At 48.8% G+C, this 19,675-nt stretch overlaps 1 protein-coding gene across 1 annotated transcript in view; it reads right to left on the bottom strand.

The window, feature by feature from the left end:
• TUBGCP5 (tubulin gamma complex component 5) overlaps nt 1-19,675 on the bottom strand; it is a 195,050-nt gene that overhangs the window by 65,071 nt on the left and 110,304 nt on the right. Inside the window, exons 10-11 of the mRNA XM_063953273.1 lie at nt 14,600-14,846; nt 14,265-14,467 (exon numbers count right to left, since the gene is read on the bottom strand). Coding sequence (XP_063809343.1) covers nt 14,265-14,467; nt 14,600-14,846 — 450 coding nt within the window. The remainder of the gene's footprint in view (nt 1-14,264; nt 14,468-14,599; nt 14,847-19,675) is intronic.

Here is a 19,675-nt window from a genome sequence, read left to right as displayed (position 1 = left end):
CCCAGGACAAGCTGAAAATTGTCGCGTTGCAACAACTGAGAGCTCAACTCCCGGAGGAAGGCAGCAGTTTCGACATTGGGTGCGTAAACATTCACTAACGTATACTTATTACCCCAAACTTCCACATCTAAAATTAAATAGCGCCCCTGTGGGTCAACAATAGAGTTCAAAATAGTGTATTGTAAATTTTTACTGAATAGGATCGCAACACCCCTGGTTTTTCGTGTGTTGTCAGCGGAAATACAGTCATCTAACCAAGGTGCCCGAAGAGCAGAGGAGGCGCCCGACATCCAGTGGGTCTCTTGGAGAAATATAATCTGGGGCCTAAACCTTTTTAAATGTGTAAGAACCCTTTTTACGTTTAATCGGGGAGTTAAGGCCGCCCACATTCCAGGACAGAATCTTAAAAAGAGCATCCGAGGAGGAGGCTCCTGTACCTAAGTCCGTCATGAGTAAGTTAACCTACACCCACCCGAGGGTGGCAATCCAGAAGGAACACTACATCACACAGTTGCCCTCCTTCGTCCCACCGAGCGGAGAGGGACAATCCGAACCACAGTGAACCATAGAGCTCCTCAACGGATCTGGAGAGGGAGGCACGGCACGGGCAAAACAAAAAGAAAAACAAAAAAAAACACACATTGCTTCACAGAACAATTTTCAAATTTTCCAAACCAAACTAGTAACAGCGCAAGTGCTAAACCATCCGGTAGCACTGGCGAGGAACACATCAATAATAACTGTAGCAAGTGACTTAAAGTAAAATTAATTTAAGCTGAGCAGCGGATAATGAGACCAAAGGCCTCATTCATGTGTATATTAAACCAACTCAGTATATAAGGTAGAGAATACCAAAATATCTAGAATTCCGCAACACAGACGAGGACCACAACAATAATAGATATTTCATTGAAGGTTAAGCTGGTTGGCTGAGTACGGGACTTATGGTCTCCTAAGTGTTGAAGATGAGCCAACCCAAGGCAGTAAACCTGTTGTAGAGCAATAACTAAGACTTGTGTTACGGGTTCTCAGGAGTCAACATACGTGTGACGTGGGATTTGGCAGAAACTGGATCAGCAAATAGTAGCGTGCGGCCATTGTCATGCACCCTCAACTTAGCTGGATACATCAACGCAAATTTAGTATTGCTCTCGTGAAGCATCCTGCAAACGTCAGAAAACTCTCTCCTCTCTTGCGCAACAGAGGCAGAGAAATCCCGAAAGAGCATATAATGAGACCAAAGGCCTCACTCATGTGAAAACTAAACCAACTCAGGGTACAAGGTATGGAGTACCAAAATATCTAGACTCCGGTAGCGCTGTCGAGGGCCATAACAATATTAAATATGTTACTTAAGGTTAAGCTGAGTAGCATAGAACGGGCCCTATGGTCTCTCAATTGTGGAAGATAACCCAACCTAGGGTAGTAAACATGCAGTAGCATTATAGCTATCCTTTGTGTTACGGGTTTCCAGGATTCAACATACGTGTGACGTGGGATTTGGCAGTAACAGGATCAGCAAATAGTAGTGTGCGACCATTGTCATGAATACGCAATTTAGCTGGATACATCAGCGCAAATCTAGTATTGCTCTCGTGAAGCAATTTGCAAACATCAGAAAACTCTCTCCTCTTATGCGCAACAGAGGCAGCGAAATCTTGAAAAAGCAAAATACGTTTGCCATTCACTAGCAATTGCGGGATTTTGCGGTAGGAGCGCAAAACATGTTCCTTCATGCGGAAATCCATAAACTTTGCGATGACAGGCCTTGGTTTCACATCAACATCAGGGCAAGTAGGACCAATTCTATGTGCCCTTTCAATGTGTGGCAGAAATGGGGAATCTGCGATATCTAGAGCTAAGAATAGGTCATTTATTATAAAATCTGATAACTGTCCGTCCCTGATTACTTCGGGGATGCCCACGAAGCGTAAATTCGATCTCCTGTCCCTGTTCTCAAGGTCATCTATTTTTGCCTGCAAAGCCTTAAGGGATGAATCTTGGGTGTCAGTGGAACGTTGGAGTGTATGTATCTGGTCCTCCCCGTCACTAACCCTTTGCTCTAAGGAATTTATCCGTGAGGTGTTCTGATCAATCTTTGTAAGTGTGGAGTCTAGTAGTGTTTGTATCTGTTCCAACCTCTTGTCAATTAGAGGGATATTTTCAAGTTTCTTGTCAATTTGGGGCATCAGGAGTCGCGAGAGCTCCTGTGCCATATGCATTAAAGAGGGCTGGTCAGGCAGAGCCTCTGTTTCCTGAGGCTGGTCCTGGGAATTGCCCACAGCTGGAGGGGGGGGGGGGGTTAGGTTTCCCCGCACTGTTTTTATTTTTACTCATTCTTGTATTCACTGAGGACTGGGAAGGTATAACCGTTGAAGTCTTATGGACGTATTTGTCCATCCCTCGGTCGCTAGACCGCTATACACAAGGGTAGAAAGGCCCCGATATAAACACAAGGTGGTATATGATAATAAAACACCTCACGTAAGAGCTCAAGTTGGAAGATATGTCAGAGCCACTCAGCAAAATAAAAAAAAAATCAAACATCAATTCACATAATATACAGATTGAGGCACGTCATAGTCATGACGTCTCGTAACCACCAGGTGGAGGTAAAACCCAGGGCAGTACACTAGCTCGCTGGATATAAATAATCATGTGAGAATAACCATAGGTTGCATAGTTTAAAAGAAAAAGACACAAGCAAGCAGTATCAGTGAAGGAAGAAAGTTAACAAAACGTAACTGAGCAACTTGCTAGTAGTTAACCACTAGTCGGTAGTACAGTCTAGACAAGAGTTGAGCAACGGAATATTTCAAACCACAGTAGTCTGTCAATTTAAGAGATCACATGCAGTTCCACTATTGTCCCGGATAGTCTGCGTTTTCAGATAGATGTGGGAGAAAAACTGGAGCCAGGTTGTGAGCAGTCCACAGAACAGCTCAAAGCAGCTCACCCTGCAGCTTCCCGCAATCACTGTTCATGATGTGACAGCTTTCTGGCCGCAATAAAATCCCTGTTGGCCAGGAGTTATGGAGGGACCAGAGGAGAGGGGAAATCAAGAGGGATCACGGAGTAGGGAGGGAGAGCAAGGAAGGGGGGGGGACGGGAAACACAAAAGGGGGGAACGGGCTAAAGTATAGGGAGAGTGTATGCAGTGTTAAGAGCTGTTAATGGAAAAGGAAGGGGGTAATACATACAAAGTTAGTACCTGGGGGAGAACGAGCAAAAGACCAGCGTGAGCCGTGTATGCTTGGATCAGGGAGGTGAGTCGTGGTGAGCCCCGTAAGTCCAAGCGCCTTGTGCTCGTCGTCACTGAACTCAGGCTAGTCTTCCCCGCGAGTGTCCCTGCATGCGGCCGGGTAACTCTGCCTCTCAGTGCCGCTGTCTGTGACCGCTGTGAAGCTCCCCCAGGACAGAGCGGATTTCAGGCAGTTCGTGGCGTAGACAGGTCAGAAGGCAGTCACTCGTCCGTTGTAATGGACCCGAACTCCGTCTCCAATAGGCGATGTACGTTCTTTAAGATCCGCAAGCAGGGAAGTACTCACGATCCAGCGACTCGGTGGGTAATGCTGCAGGGGCCACGTCATCCGTCCGGGATGCCCCCAGCTTGTCCCGATCAGCGTCCCGTTCCACCGCTCACAGCGGCGCGTTCCCCCAGGGCAATAGCAGTTGTAGGACAAGAAGGCGTTGTGTCCAAATAGCGATGGGTGTCCTCAGGCCGTGTGCGCCCCGCTACACAGCCAACATCACTTTCGCGCCAACGCCATGCTGGCGGTCATGCTGGCCGTCTCTGTCGATGGCCTGACTCCGGGGCAATCCTTTAGCCTCGTGACAATTTCGATATCCCAGTGTTCCCTAAGATGCAGGCAACAGGAATATGATGTCCAGATGTCGAAATTAGCGCCAAAATTAGGGGATTGTGGAGGATTTTGTATCAGCTCAGGGAGCTGTATTAAAAAGCAGCCATACTCGCTGGCTCCGCCCCCGGAAGTCCAAAAGCTATTCTCTTAAAAGGAGGGGACCCTCCTGAGCTGCGCTGAGAACCTGTCGCCCAAAGGCCACATTCCCGGAGGCAAAGGTGTCAACTGAATAAAATTTAAGAAATGCGTGGGAAGAAGCCCACACAGCCGCCTTACATAGCTGATCGGCAAAGGTGCCATGGCGAACTGCCAAGAAGTAGCAACCAACCAGGTGGAATGAGAAGTCTCCACGGCAGGGTCCGCCGCAGCATAATCGTGGCGGATGGTCAAACTGAGCCATCGGGCTAAGATCTGCTTAGTAGCTAGATTGTGAAAGTCATAGAGGACAAAAAGTAGTAGGCTATTTGTAGATTTCCCAAGTTCTGTCAACATAAAACCAGAGGGCACATACAACATCTAAAAAGGACGCCTCCGGAGAAGCATCCAGTGCTTGAAAGGCTGGAACCACGATCTCTTGATTGATGTGGAATAGAGAAACCACTTTCTGGAGGAAGACCAATCGCGTCCTAAGAACAGCCCAGTCCAAATGAAAGACCAGAAATGGAGAGCGACACAACAACATGCTCAAGACTGACACCCACCAGGCCAAAGCTATGGCAAGGAGGAAGACAGTCTTTCATGTAAGCCAGTGAATGTCCACGGATTCCAAGGGCTCAAAGGGAGACAACTGAAAAGCCTGAAGCACCCATAGAGCCACTGGAAGAACAAACTGGGGGCTGGACATGGAGGACACCTTGCAAGAAAGTCTGGACATCTGGCAAAAATGCAACCTGCCTTTGAAAGAGGACAGACAGGGCTGAAAACACTTTCAAAAACAGAGGTAAAGACTCAAGTCCAAACTCGCCTGCAGAAAGGAGAGTATTCGGGAGAAACTAAATGACCTGGGATTAAAACTCAGAGCCGAACAACAGGAGTAATACAGTCGCCAAACCTGTGATAAATATGAGCAGAGGAGGGTTTACGGCCTGTAATATGGTAAAAATAACCTATCTGGAGAATCCCATCTTTTTTGACAACTGCCAGCAGTTTGATATTAATGAATCCCATAGCCCTTCATGATGATTGTCTCAAAAGCCACCCAGTCAAAACGAGGCATGACAGAGCCAGATGGAGGCATGGACCCTGAGACATAAGGTCCTGCCACAGAGGAAGACGCAGCGAAGCATTGGCAGAGAGACCGAGGAGATTCACAGACCAACCCCGTCTGGGCCAATCAAGGGCAACCAGGATTAGTGCCACCCTCCAGCTTTAATTTGTGGAGAACTTGAGAAGAGATAGATGTACATGAAAAAGAAAGACACCAAACTGCCAAAGCGTCCACCAAAAGAGCCCCCGGATCCCTGCTGCAAGGTCAGTACTGCAGAAGCTTGTAGTTGAGCCGAGACACCACTAAGTCGACGTCCAGCAAGCCCCATCGATGAACTAGGAGCTGAAAGGCGTCTGGATATAGAGCGCGCTCGACTGAGTGAACGTCCTGGCGGCTAAGGAAGTCTGCTTCCCAATTTTGGACTCCGGGAATTAAGACAGCCAAAAGAGCTGGGAGATGACACTCTGCAACTCACATCCTTCATGGTGTCGCAACTGCCACCCTGATGGTTGATATGGACAACAGCCGTTGCGTTGTCTGCACATGTGCCGGACAATGCTGGAAGAGCAGCAGAGCTACAGAAAGAGCACTGAAGACTGCTCAGAGTTCTAGAATGTTGACTGGGAGTCAACTCTCGAGCCATCCACCGACCATGAAAGGATTGTTGACATGTTACTGCTTCCCACCTGTGAAGACTTGCGCCAGTGGTGAGGAGATACTTATCCAGAATCCAAAAGGGACGACCCTCATCTAAGTGGGATGTTTGAAGCCACCACAAGAGGATGTGTCGGACCACCCCGAGAGATGATAGTCTGTGTTTTGATCAGCCGATTTGTTCAATTGTGCCAGAACCTCCAACTGAAGAGGCCTGGATTGAAACTGAGCATTCTTCAACCATGTCAAAGGTGGAAACCAGGGAGCCCAGAAACAGCATGCAGGAGTAAACGGACATGGACTCCTTATGAGCTTTAGGATTCTTGGGATGAGTGGGAGTGGTGGAAACACGTACACCGACTGGAACACCCACGGAGACACCAGGGCGTCTACTGCCATTGCTTGCGGGTCCCTCGACCTGGAACAATAACGCTGAAGCTTCATGTTGAGACGAGAGGCCATCATGTCTATTTGGGGTAATCCCCAAAGGTCTGTTATGTCTTTGAACACCTCCGGATGGAGACCCCAATCCCCTAGATGGAGATCGTGTCTGCTGAGGAAGTCTGCTTCCCAGCTGTCTATTCCCGGAATGAAGATTGCTGACAGCACCAACGCGTGTTTTTCTGCCCAGAGGATGATTCTTGTTACCTCTGACATTGCAGCTCTGCTCTTCGTTCCGCCCTGTCGGTTTATGTAAGCCACTGTTGTTACATTGTCTGACTGCACTTGAATGGCCCGATTTCTTAGAAGATGGGCCACCTGAAGAAGACTGTTGTATACGGCTCTTAGTTCCAGAATGTTGATCGGAAGGCCAACTTCCAGAATTGACCACCTTTCTTGGAAGGTCTCCCCTTGAGTGACTGCGCCCCAGCCCCGGAGGTTTGCATCCGTGGTTAGAAGGATCCAGTCCTGAATCCCGAACCTGCGGCCCTCCAGAAGGTGAGGTAGTTTGGAGCCACCAGAGGAACGAAATCCTGGCGACAGACGAATTCTCAGGTGCATGTGCAAATGAGATCCTGACAGCTTGTCCAGGAGATCCAGTTGGAAAGGCCGAGCATGAAACCTTCCGTACTGGAGAGCCTCGTAAGAGGCCACCATGTTTCCCAGAAGGCGAATGCATTGATGAACCGTCACCCAGGCTGGCTTCATGACATCCCGGACCATTGTTTGTATCACCAACGCTTTTTCCAGTGGAAGAAATACCCTCTGTACTTCCGTGTCGAGGATCATCCCCAGAAAGGACAACCTCCTGGTTGGTTCCAAGTGTGATTTTGAAAGGTTAAGAGTCCAACCGTGGACACTGAGAAGGTCGGTCGTGAGAGCAATGGACCTCAATAGTTTCTCCCTGGACTTTGCCTTTATCAGCAGATCGTCCAGATATGGAATGATGTTCACCTCCTGTCTGCGAAGGAGAACCATCATCTCTGCCATCACCTTGGTGAATACCCTCGGTGCCGTTGAGAGGCCGAATGGCAGGGCTTGGAACTGGAAATGACAGTCCAACACGGCAAAGCGGAGATACGCCTGATGCGGCAGCCAGATCGGAAATGTGGAGGTACGCATCCTTGATATCCAGGGATACCAGGAATTCCACCTCTTCCAGACCTGATATCACCGCTCTTAGAGACTCCATTTTGAACTTGAACTCCATCAGAAAGAGGTTTAGTGACTTTAGGTTCAGAATGGGCCTGACCAAACCATCCGGTTTCGGTACCACGAAAAGGTTCGAATAGTAACCCTTGTTGTGTATATGAGGTGTTTACGGGCACAATGACTTGTGACTCCACCAACTTCTGGACGGCGGCTTGTAGGACTGCAGAGCTGGTAAACCTGATTTGAAAAATCGCTGAGGGGAGAGATTTTGAAACTCCAGCCTGTACCCCTGGGACACAATATCTTGCACCCAGGGATCCAGGCCGGACAACACCGAGATGTGACTGAATTGCCTGAGTTTAGCTCCCACCGGCCCCACCTCCGGGACCAGCAGTCCACCGTCATGCGGAGGACTTTGGTGTACCTGAAATAGGTTTCTGTTCCTGGGAACCTGCCGTAGCGGGTCTCTTGGACTTGGGCCTACCTCCCCGAAAGAAGGTGTTGGACGGCCTGGCCTTTCTGGGCTTCGTAGTCCGAAAGGGTTGTGATGTAGGTGAAGAAACCGTTTCTTCGGAGCAGGAGCAGCTGGGGGAAGAAAGGGAGACTTACCCGCTGTAGCCGTGGAAATCCACGCATCTAGCGCTTCCCCAAAGAGAGCCTGACCTGCATACGGTAGGGACTCCACACTTTTCCTGGATTCTGTGTCGGCAGACCATTGACGTAGCCACAGTCCCCGCCGCGCTGAGACCGACTTGGAAGAAATTCCTGCAGCCATGGAAGCCAGAACTTTCATGGATTCCACCAGAAATCCCGCTGAACCCTGAATGTTGCGCAAAAATAAGCCAACATCATCCTTATCCATAGTATCCAAATCTTCAAGTAAGGTGCCAGACCACTTTACTATAGCTTTGGCAATCCAAGCACTGGCAATAGTGGGACGCAGTATAGCCCCTGAAGCCGTGTACATAGATTTGAGCGTATTATCAATATTACGATCAGCCAGCTCTTTCAAGGCGGTAGGTCCCGGAACAGGCAACACCACATTTTTTGAAAGTCTGGATACTGACGCGTCCACAATAGGCAGGTTTTCCCATTTTTTCCTATCCTCAACAGGGAAAGGAAATGCCACCTGAACCCTCTTAGGGATCTGGAATTTATTCTCAGGGTTTTCCAAAGCCTTTTCAAAAACAGTATTTAATTCTTTTGATGCAGGGAAGATTAGCGAGGCTTTCTTATTCTCAGTGAAGTAACACTCCTCAACCTGCGCAGGTGGTGTATCATTAATATTCAACACATCCCTAATGGCCTCTATCATCAACTGCACCCCCTTAGCAAGAGATGCGGTCCCCCGTACCCCATCATCACCGTCAGAATCTGTATCGGTGTCATCCTGCATTATTTGTGCTAAAGGACACTTATGGGAGTACACAGCGGGGGGACCTGAGGTACCAGAACTGGGCTAGACTGCCATATTCTGCAGCACCTGGGTAGCAGATTCATTTTGTGCAACCCTCTGTGAAATTTGAGAAATCATATTTTTGATAGAGGATAACCATTCCGGCTCCCTTGCTGGAATCTGTGCTAAATCAGTGCAATTCTGATTAAATGGAATGGCATCATCTTGAGAGGACAAATCCTCTGCAGCATATGACACAGAGTCCCTGGACATTGCTATTGGTGACCACAAACACTCCACACACACACAGGGGATACAGACAGAGTTTCTCCCCAAGAATGGAATGGCAAGAGAGACACAAAGATTGGAGCCAAACCACACACAGCGCTTTTATACATATAAGGGAGAACCCTTATGAGCGCTGACTGTGTACCTTAATAGGTTACACAACCGTTTAGCAGCCTCCCCCCCTTCAACAATCCCCTGGTACCGTGAGATAGCTGGAGATTGCTGTGGAGGGACTTGCTTCTTTCCTGGACAGCGCTGTGCAGGCAGGAAAATGGCGCTGAACACTGCTGAATCCGCTCTGAGGAGATGCTCTGCCCCCAAAATGGAGCGGTCTTCCCGCTCTTCATAGGCTGAGTGACCAGCATAGGGTGCAGGCGCTGGCTCAAGGGCACCCCTCACAGCGCCACACAATGTACCGCTGAGCCTTCCGGAGCGCGGTTAATACTGCGCTCCTACCCTGATGCCGCCATCTTCACACCGGCCCCCCGCTTGCTAGGGGGTTCGGTGTCTCACTCGCCACAATCTTCAGCTCTGCAAGGGGGTGGCGGAATGCTGCTGGGGTGAGCGATCCCCTGTGGCGGGGAACGATCTATTCCCTCTGGAGCTCAGTGTCCAGTCAGCGGAGACAGTGGCTCAGACCCCGCAGGACGGACACTGCTCCCCCCCTAAGTCCCTCGCTGCAGGGAGGCTGTTGCCAGCAGCCTCCCTGTAAAACAAACTCTAAAAAATAACTTTTACTAAGGAAACTCTGGAGAGCTCCCCTAGCTGTGACCGGCTCCTCCGGGCACATTTTCTAAACTAAGTCTGGTAGGAGGGGCATAGAGGGAGGAGCCAGGCCACACTCTCACACTCTTAAAGTGCCAATGGCTCCTGGTGGACCAGTCTATACCCCATGGTACTAATGTGGACCCCAGCATACTCTAGGACGTAAGAGAAACACAATGTGACTAGCTGTAATGTGAAAAGAACAGGGGGCACAGTGTAGAAAATGCAAATTGAATAGTAAACACTATAAGCAAGCACACAGATACATTCAATGCAGCAATAAATAGGCTGTGAATGCTGAATAATCCAACCCCAGTTGGCAGGAAGGGACTAACTGTATAAACTGACCACTGGAAGGAGGTATATAGAGAGCCAACTCTCCGGAGGCTTGCTGCTGCAGGTAGGGAAGTAAAATGGCTGCTCAGCATCTTATCTGTGGAGGGGAGAGGAGGAGAAAACCCAGTGGCAGGATGCCTAGAAGAGGGAAAGCAGGAGAAGCTAACGGGGAGAGCCTCCCGCACCTTTGACATGGAGCCCCAGGGCAAATGGCCTTCTTCCCGGCAGGGAAATCAGCTTCAATGTGGCTTTCATCGCCGGCAGGTAGGGAGCTGTGCTTACCTGTCCCCTGTGGTGCTCTGCTGCGGCTCCATGTGCAGAGGAGGACCCGGCCAAGGACACTGACCAGCTTGTCAGTGCTGTGGCTACCGGACACCTAGCGCTGACAACTCAAAAAAATAATAAAATAAAATAAAGGAAATAAAAGTTTAGGCTGCTTAAAAGCAGCCCCTCTTCCAATAGTGCCCGCTCCTGCAAGGGACCAAAACGAAACTGGCTGGCCTGGCGCTGGATGTAGGAGAAGAGGGAGCCTGGGCTGAAAAAATAAGAATTTACTCACCGGTAATTCTATTTCTCGTAGTGCGTAGTGGATGCTGGGAACTCCGTAAGGACCATGGGGAATAGCGGGCTCCGAAGGAGACTGGGCACTCTAAGAAAGAATTAGGACTACCTGGTGTGCACTGGCTCCTCCCTCTATGCCCCTCCTCCAGACCTCAGTTAGGGAAACTGTGCCCGGAAGAGCTGACACAAGAAGGAAAGGATTTGGAATCCCGGGTAAGACTCATACCAGCCACACCAATCACACCGTACAACTCGTGATACTATACCCAGTGAACAGTATGAACAACAACTGAGCCTCTCGAATAGATGGCTCCAAACAATAACCCTTTAGTTAGGCAATAACTATATACAAGTATTGCAGACAATCCACACTTGGGATGGGCGCCCAGCATCCACTACGGACTACGAGAAATAGAATTACCGGTGAGTAAATTCTTATTTTCTCTGACGTCCTAGTGGATGCTGGGAACTCCGTAAGGACCATGGGGATTATACCAAAGCTCCCAAACGGGCGGGAGAGTGCGGATGACTCTGCAGCACCGAATGAGCAAACTCAAGGTCCTCCTCAGCCAGGGTATCAAACTTGTAGAATTTTGCAAACGTGTTTGAACCCGACCAAGTAGCAGCTCGGCAAAGTTGTAAAGTCGAGACCCCTCGGGCAGCCGCCCAAGAAGAGCCCACCTTCCTCGTGGAATGGGCTTTTACCGATTTAGGATGCGGCAGTCCAGCCGCCGAATGTGCAAGTTGAATCGTGCTACAGATCCAGCGAGCAATAGTCTGCTTTGAAGCAGGAGCACCCAGCTTGTTGGGTGCATACAGGATAAATAGCGAGTCAGTTTTTCTGACTCTAGCCGTCCTGGAAACATATTTTCAGGGCCCTGACTACGTCCAGCAACTTGGAATCCTCCAAGTCCCGAGTAGCCGCAGGCACCACAATAGGTTGGTTCACATGAAAAGCTGATACCACCTTAGGAAGGAATTGGGAACGAGTCCTCAATTCCGCCCTATCCATATGAAAAATCAGATAAGGGCTTTTACATGACAAAGCCGCCAATTCTGATACACGCCTGGCCGACGCCAAGGCCAACAGCATGACCACCTTCCACGTGAGGTACTTTATCTCCACGGTTTTAAATGGCTCAAACCAATGCGACTTTAGGAAATCCAACACCACGTTGAGATCCCAAGGTGCCACTGGGGGCACAAAAGTGGGCTGAATATGCAGCACTCCCTTTAAAAAAGTCTGAACTTCAGGCAGTGAAGCCAGTTCTTTTTGGAAGAAAATCGACAGAGCCGAAATCTGGACCTTAATGGAACCCAATTTTAGGCCCATAGTCACCCCTGACTGTAGGAAGTGCAGAAATCGACCCAGCTGAAATTCTTCTGTGGGGGCCTTCATAGCCTCACACCAAGCAACATATTTTCGCCATATGCGGTGATAATGTTTTGCGGTCACATCTTTCCTAGCTTTAATCAGTGTAGGAATGACTTCCTCCGGAATGCCCTTTTCTTTTAGGATCCGGTGTTCAACCGCCATGCCGTCAAACGCAGCCGCGGTAAGTCTTGGAACAGACAGGGCCCCTGCTGCAGCAGGTCCTGTCTGAGCGGCAGAGGCCATGGGTCCTCTGAGATCATTTCTTGAAGTTCTGGGTACCAAGCTCTTCTTGGCCAATCCGGAACCACGAGTATAGTTCTTACTCCTCTCCTTCTTATTATTCTCAGTACCTTGGGTATGAGAGGCAGAGGAGGGAACACATAAACCGACTGGTACACCCACGGTGTCACTAGAGCGTCCACAGCTATCGCCTGAGGGTCCCTTGACCTGGCGCAATATCTTTTTAGTTTTTTGTTGAGGCGGGACGCCATCATGTCCACCTGAGGCCTTTCCCAACGGTTTACAATCATTTTGAAGACTTCTGGATGAAGTCCCCACTCTCCCGGGTGGAGGTCGTGTCTGCTGAGGAAGTCTGCTTCCCAGTTGTCCACTCCCGGAATGAACACTGCTGACAGTGCTATCACGTGATTTTCCGCCCATCGGAGAATCCTTGTGGCTTCTGCCATCGCCAACCTGCTTCTTGTGTCGCCCTGTCGGTTTACATGGGCTACCGCCGTGATGTTGTCTGACTGGATCAGCACCGGCTGGTGTTGAAGTAGGGGTCTTGCCTGACTTAGGGCATTGTAAATGGCCCTTAGTTCCAGAATATTTATGTGTAGGGAAGTCTCCTGGCTTGACCATAGTCCTTGGAAGTTTCTTCCCTGTGTGACTGCCCCCCAGCCTCGAAGGCTGGCATCCGTGGTCACCAGGACCCAGTCCTGTATGCCAAATCTGCGGCCCTCTAGAAGATGAGCACTCTGCAGCCACCACAGCAGAGACACCCTGGTCCTTGGAGACAGGGTTATCAGCCGATGCATCTGAAGATGCGATCCGGACCACTTGTCCAACAGATCCCACTGAAAGATCCTTGCATGGAACCTGCCAAATGGAATTGCTTCGTAGGAAGCTACCATCTTTCCCAGGACTCGCGTGCAGTGATGCACAGACACCTGTTTTGGTTTCAGGAGGTCTCTGACTAGAGATGACAACTCCTTGGCTTTCTCCTCCGGGAGAAACACTTTTTTCTGGTCTGTGTCCAGAACCATCCCCAGGAACAGTAGACGCGTTGTAGGAACCAGCTGCGACTTTGGAATATTCAGAATCCAGCCGTGCTGTTGTAGCACTTCCCGAGATAGTGCTACGCCGACCAACAACTGCTCCCTGGACCTCGCCTTTATAAGGAGATCGTCCAAGTACGGGATAATTAAAACTCCCTTTTTTCGAAATAGTATCATCATTTCGGCCATTACCTTAGTAAATACCCTCGGTGCCGTGGACAGACCAAACGGCAACGTCTGGAATTGGTAATGACAGTCCTGTACCACAAATCTGAGGTACTCCTGGTGAGGAGGGTAAATGGGGACATGCAGGTAAGCATCCTTGATGTCCAGTGATACCATGTAATCCCCTTCGTCCAGGCTTGCAATAACCGCCCTGAGCGATTCCATTTTGAACTTGAACTTTTTCTCCCCAAACATAATACCCTTTTTTTACTAGAAGCTCAGGAGAGACCCTAGTGTGCAACCAGCTCGAGCCGGGCACAGATTCTAACTGAGGTCTGGAGGAGGGGCATAGAGGGAGGAGCCAGTGCACGCCAGGTAGTCCTAATTCTTTCTTAGAGTGCCCAGTCTCCTTCGGAGCCCGCTATTCCCCATGGTCCTTACGGAGTTCCCAGCATCCACTAGAACGTCAGAGAAATAGTTAACTGTTTGATGTTCCAGACTCCTACTTAGCCTATACCCCACATCACTACATTGCACCGGCATGTATTATATGGCTTATATTTCATCTGTACATATGTAACCGTTGCGCAACCATGCAGTAACCAAACTCTCATTCAATAAGCAGAGGACAACCCCTCTAATTGTGACAAAACTTAACAGTTGAAAACTTACTATAAGCATTTACCCCTACTTTTATCCCAAATGAAGTGGTTTATTTGCACAATGAACTATCACAGCAATAACAGGACACCCGGGAACCATAGTTCAGAATAGGATTGCCTACCGTCTGCTCAGAGGCCTCTCCCACATTGTCATACTCCAGAATAGCTTTATACAGGGTATTAAGGAGATGAGATGCTCTCACAACATTCCTTGTGTCTGGAGGCACTTCTGCAATGCCAGTGCTGAACACTTTGTGCAGCACTTTCAATTGTGCAAGCCGAGGAGCCAACTTGTCAACCACTAGTGCTAAGGTGACCGTTTCATCTAAACCAAGAAAACAAAAAGAAAAACAGAAATGCAGTGCTGTTGTAGATAGTCTAATACAATGTCCTTAGCAAATATAATTATATTATTGGGTCTAGTGTAGACTTAGAACATCTAATAATGAACAAGTACCTTTGTTAATAATGCATTTCTCAATATCAGCAAGTTCTTCTTTAAAACTCATGAAATATTTATACAACGCCCACATGAAGGCCTGGTATGTCCGGAATGGAGCTTCAGCAGTTTTTTTGGGAGTTGGCAGGGTCCCCGGCAATGAATTCTCAGAGCAGTGACCTGTGACCTCATCCATAAACTTCTGCAGCCTAAAGACAACTTGACCATAAGCTGCTATTTGTTCAAGCACAGACCTAAGACAATTCTGGAAAGAAAAATAAATATTGGGACAAGCGGTTAATAACTGACCCATCACTCTTACAGTGCCTGCTTAGGACACCAAATAGGAGTCATCTCAAGAGATTGTGAAACTGCTGGACGGATATGGTCACCGTTGGCATTCAACACAAAGTTGGCTAAAAGCTACACACCATCCGTACTAGAAGAAATGAGAGACATTTTATCACTCACCATTACTACTAATACATTATACAATGGTGTCCCCACACTCAAGCCTACCAGTTCAAAACAGTGATACCACAAAATATTACAGCACAATGACCCTAGAGTGAATATGAATAACAAACACAACAGAGCTTACGGCTTTGGGTACAATATCCTGTTGTTTAGCACAGAGCCTGTGCCATGGTAGACCACTTTACTATACAGCAGGGGTATTCAACATCCTGCCACCAAGCTTTTGTGGAACTACACATCCCAGCATACAGACAGTTTTAGCATGCCCTAATAGCAAAACTGTATATAAGAAAGAAAATCAGCTTCTATGACCTACTACGCTGGCAGCAACTCTAACCTGTTGGCAGGAAGGCTGTCTGAGTGCCTACATTAAGCCACCGGACACCCACAAGGTCTGAAAATGGGAAAGGTAGGAAGAGCATGAAAGTGTATGTTGCTCACATGCAGAGATGACATTAACTCATATATAAGCAAAATAAACACACATAAACAGACGCATGAGACAGGAACCAAAAAAAAAAAAAAAAAAAGAGCTCCCGCTGTTGTAGGTGGTTTTGGGGGAAATGCACGCCCAGAGCTCTCTCTCAAACCTGTCTGTATTGCTGGCCATACATGAGGATGACCCGCATCTGATGCTAGTCATATCACAATATCCCTTCAACCTCCTGGTAGCTCCCTGGCAGTCCCAGACACACGAGGGACACACAATGTGCTAACGACCAGTTATTAAAGATCTATTGTGTGCCTCACAAAGAAGAAAAATGTCCAGGGAAATGCCACTCGAAATCGTACGATGCATCGTATGTTCATAAAACATGGTACGATGTGCACACAATTATGACAGATAATATGGGCTGCACGTATAATCTGAGGATGCGACGCACGACCTGCGGGACAGCACATCGCAATCGTACCCAAAACATGCACGATGTGCACACAATGCAGCATATGAGGAATCATACGAACTACGAGAAAAGGATTTACTGGTAGGTATTAAAATCCTATTTTCTCTAACATCCTAGGGGATAATGGGATGGTCTTAGTACCATGGGGAAGTCCCAAAGACCCCAGACCGGGTGGGAGAGTGCTGAGACCCCTGCAAAACTATTTGACCAACCTGAAGGTCCTCCGTAGCAAAGGGGTTGAACCTGTAAACATGTTCAAACCTGACCAAGAAGCTGCCTGGCACAACTGTAAAGTCGAGACATCCCAGGCAGCCGCCCAGGAAGAACCCACCGACCGTGTGGAGTGGGCCTGGACAGACCTCGGCAGCGGCAAGGCCGCCGAAGAGTAAGCCTGTTGCATCGTAAGCCTGATCCAACATGCAAAAGACTGCTTCAAAGCAGGACAACCAATCCCTGAAGCATCATAGAGAACAAAAAACACGAGTCTGATTTACCGAGACAAGCTGTCCTCTACATAAATCTCCAAAGCCCGAACCAAATCGACCACTATCGGCGAACTGATATGAAATGCCGACACCATCTCAGGCAAGAATGTCTAGCGAGTTCTGAGCTCCGCTCTATCCTCATGAAACACCAGAGAAGGAATCTTACAGGATAAGGCCCCTAAGTCCGAAACACGCCTCGCATAGGCCAAGGCCAACAACATGATAGCCTTACACGTCAAATACTCCATGTCCACCTTGTGGAAAGGTTCAAATCAATCCGATTGGAGACAGGTCAGAACCAAATTCAGATCCCACGGTGCCGTGGGATGCACAAATGGTGGTCAAATATGAAGGACACCCTTCAAGAACGTCTGGGCTACTGGGAGAACAGCCAATATTTCCCTGTAAGAAAAGGACATGGCTGAGATCTGAACTGTTATGGAGCCTAAACGTAGGCCCAACACAACAGCCTGCAGGAAATGCAAGAAACATCCCAGACGAAAATCCACAGCAGAATACTGTCTACCCTCACACCAAGAGACACAGGTCTCCCATATGCGATGGTAATGTTTTTATGTGACCATCTGCCCGGCTTGGGCCATAGTCGAGAAAACCTTGCCCGGAATCCCTTTCCTGGCAAAAACCTCCCAATCAACTTCCATTCCAATAAATGTAGCCGTGGTAAGTCTGGATAGACTAACGGCCCTTGTGTAAGAAGATCATCCTGAATTGGCGGGGGCCAGGGGCCTTCAAGTGACAATGCCAGGAGGTCTGCTTACCAGGCCCTGCGGGGTCAGTCTGGGGCAATCAGAATTGCCTGAACTCTTTTCCATTAAGTCCTTCGAGAACTCTGGTAAGTAGAGGAACTGGAGGGAACAAATACACCAACTGGTAAATCAACGGCGGCATCAGAGCTTCCACTGCTGCGGCCTGTGGATCCCTCGTCCTGGAACAGGAATGCAGAAGCTTCTTGGTGAGCCAACATGTTGAGTTGCGAGTAGCCCCACTGATGAAATATCTGCTGAAACACTTGTGGGTGGAGGCCCCATTCCCCCGAGTGCAGACCGTTATGGCCCAATACTGAAGGATAGAAAAGGCCTGCAGAAGGGCAATGTAAAGCGCCCTGAGTTCCAGAACATTTATCAGAAGGAAGGCCTCTCAAGCCGACCACCTACCGTGGAACTGAGCCCCTTGGGTCACTGCACCCTAACCTCGGTGGCTTGCAACCGTTGCCAACAGAATCCAATCCTGAATTCCAAAGTGTCGACCCCTCCACCAGGTGGGAGATCTGCAACCACCATAAGAGGGAAATCCTGGCTTTGGGAGAAAGCAAATCATCTGGCGCATGTGCAGATGTGCCCTGACCATTTGTCCAGCAGATCCAGCTGGAATGGTTGTGCATTAGTGAAGAGCGGATACGGTTTTACTCGGTTTTACTCTGTTCTCAAAACCGAATCTTATTGGCTATCCAAAACACGTGACATCAGGGAGCCACACAAGGAATCTTCCGTACCGCATTGCCTAGTAGGAGGCCATCATCTTTTCCAGCAGGCGTATGGAAAGATGTACTGAGATTTTGTTCGGCTTCAGAATGGAACGAACCATCGTCTGAATTGCCTTTGCCTTGTCTATAGGAAGGAACACTTTATGAGACAGTGTGCCCAGAATCATTACCAAGAACCAAAGCCTCTGCAAAGTTTCTAGGCGGGATTTCTGCAGATTGAAAATCCACCCGTGATCCGTGAGAAGTCGTATTGAATGGCTGATACTTTCCATCAACTGTGCTCTGGACAGAGCCGTTATGAGGAGATCGTCCAATTACGGAACAATGATCACTCCCTGCTTGCAGAGTTGTAGCGACATCTCTGCCATCACCCCAGTACACACCCTTGGTACCGTTGAGAGACCGAAAGGCAAGGCTTGGACCTGGTAGTGACTGTCCTGCAATGCCAACCTGAGGTAAGCCTGATGAGGCGGCCATTTCGGGATGACCACCGCTCTCTTTATCTTTAAGTGGAACACTCAGAAGAACAGGTTCAGGAAGGTTGAAGATCAGCCGTACCGAACAGTCTGGTTTCGGTACCACAAACAGGCTGGAATAATAACCCCTGTTTTGGAGTTGAGGCGGAACTGGAACAATGACCTGCGCCCGTAAGTTTTTGTATGTCTTCTTGCACAGTTACTCTTGTTTCGTGTGAAACTGGTAAGCCTGACCTGAAGAATTCTGTGAGGTGGGAGCGCTTATAACTCTAACCTGTAGCCCTGGGAGAGTAGGTCCTTCAACCAGGGGTCCTGGTAGGAGCCTGCCCAAAATGTGGCTGAAATATTTGAGACGAGCTCCCACCTGTAAGGCTCTCAGAATCTGGGGTCTACAGTCATGCTGATGGCATGGAAGAGGCTGAGCCTGAGCACTGCTCCTGTGAACCAGGGGCTGCTGGTCTGCGCAGTATACCTTTGGGTCCTCTAGGGGCGTTGGAGGTACCTCTAGCCTTGCCCTTAAATCTGGCAACCCGAAAGGACTGTAGACTGGGGCCTGGGTAAGCACGTCCAGCTGGCGGAGCTGCAGACGGGAGATAGGTGGACTTACCAGCCGTAGCATGTGAAATGCACTTGTTCAGTTCATCACCGAACAAAGCATCCCCTGTAAAGGGAAGGCTCTCTACACCTCTCTTAGAATCAGCGTCTGCTGTCCACCGACGCAGCCATAACGCTCTGTGCGCTGACACCACCATAGCCATTGAGCATGCATTGATGATCAGGCCTATATCCTAGACTGCTACACACATAAAATACTGTATGCAGAATCCTGTACATGTCGCAGGAGTGTGATAATCTCATCCTGAGGCATCGTGTCAAAACCTTTCAGTATATTACCCGTCCATTTAACAATGACCCTAGTAATCATTCACATGCAATTGTGGGTCTCTGAGCAACTCCCACTGCTGTGCAAATGGATTTGAGAGATGTCTCAATTTTATGATCAGCAGGGTCTTTTAAGGAGATAGCTCCAGGTACAGGAAACACAATCTTACGTGACAGCTAGGACATTAAAGTATCCACTGCAGGTGGATTTTCCAAACCTTCCTATCCTCAAGGGGAAAAGGAAAGGACTTCAGCAACCTCACAGGGATCTGAAATTTCATGTCAGGATGAACCCACGTTACTCTAAAGAGTATGTTTAATTCCTTTGAGTTAAGGAGGGTACACACGGAGAGATCCGTGTTTAA

Source organism: Pseudophryne corroboree, chromosome 2 (genome assembly GCF_028390025.1).
Source record: "Pseudophryne corroboree isolate aPseCor3 chromosome 2, aPseCor3.hap2, whole genome shotgun sequence".
Classification (NCBI taxonomy): Eukaryota; Metazoa; Chordata; class Amphibia; order Anura; family Myobatrachidae; genus Pseudophryne; species Pseudophryne corroboree.
This window is presented reverse-complemented; position numbering and strand designations above follow the sequence as displayed.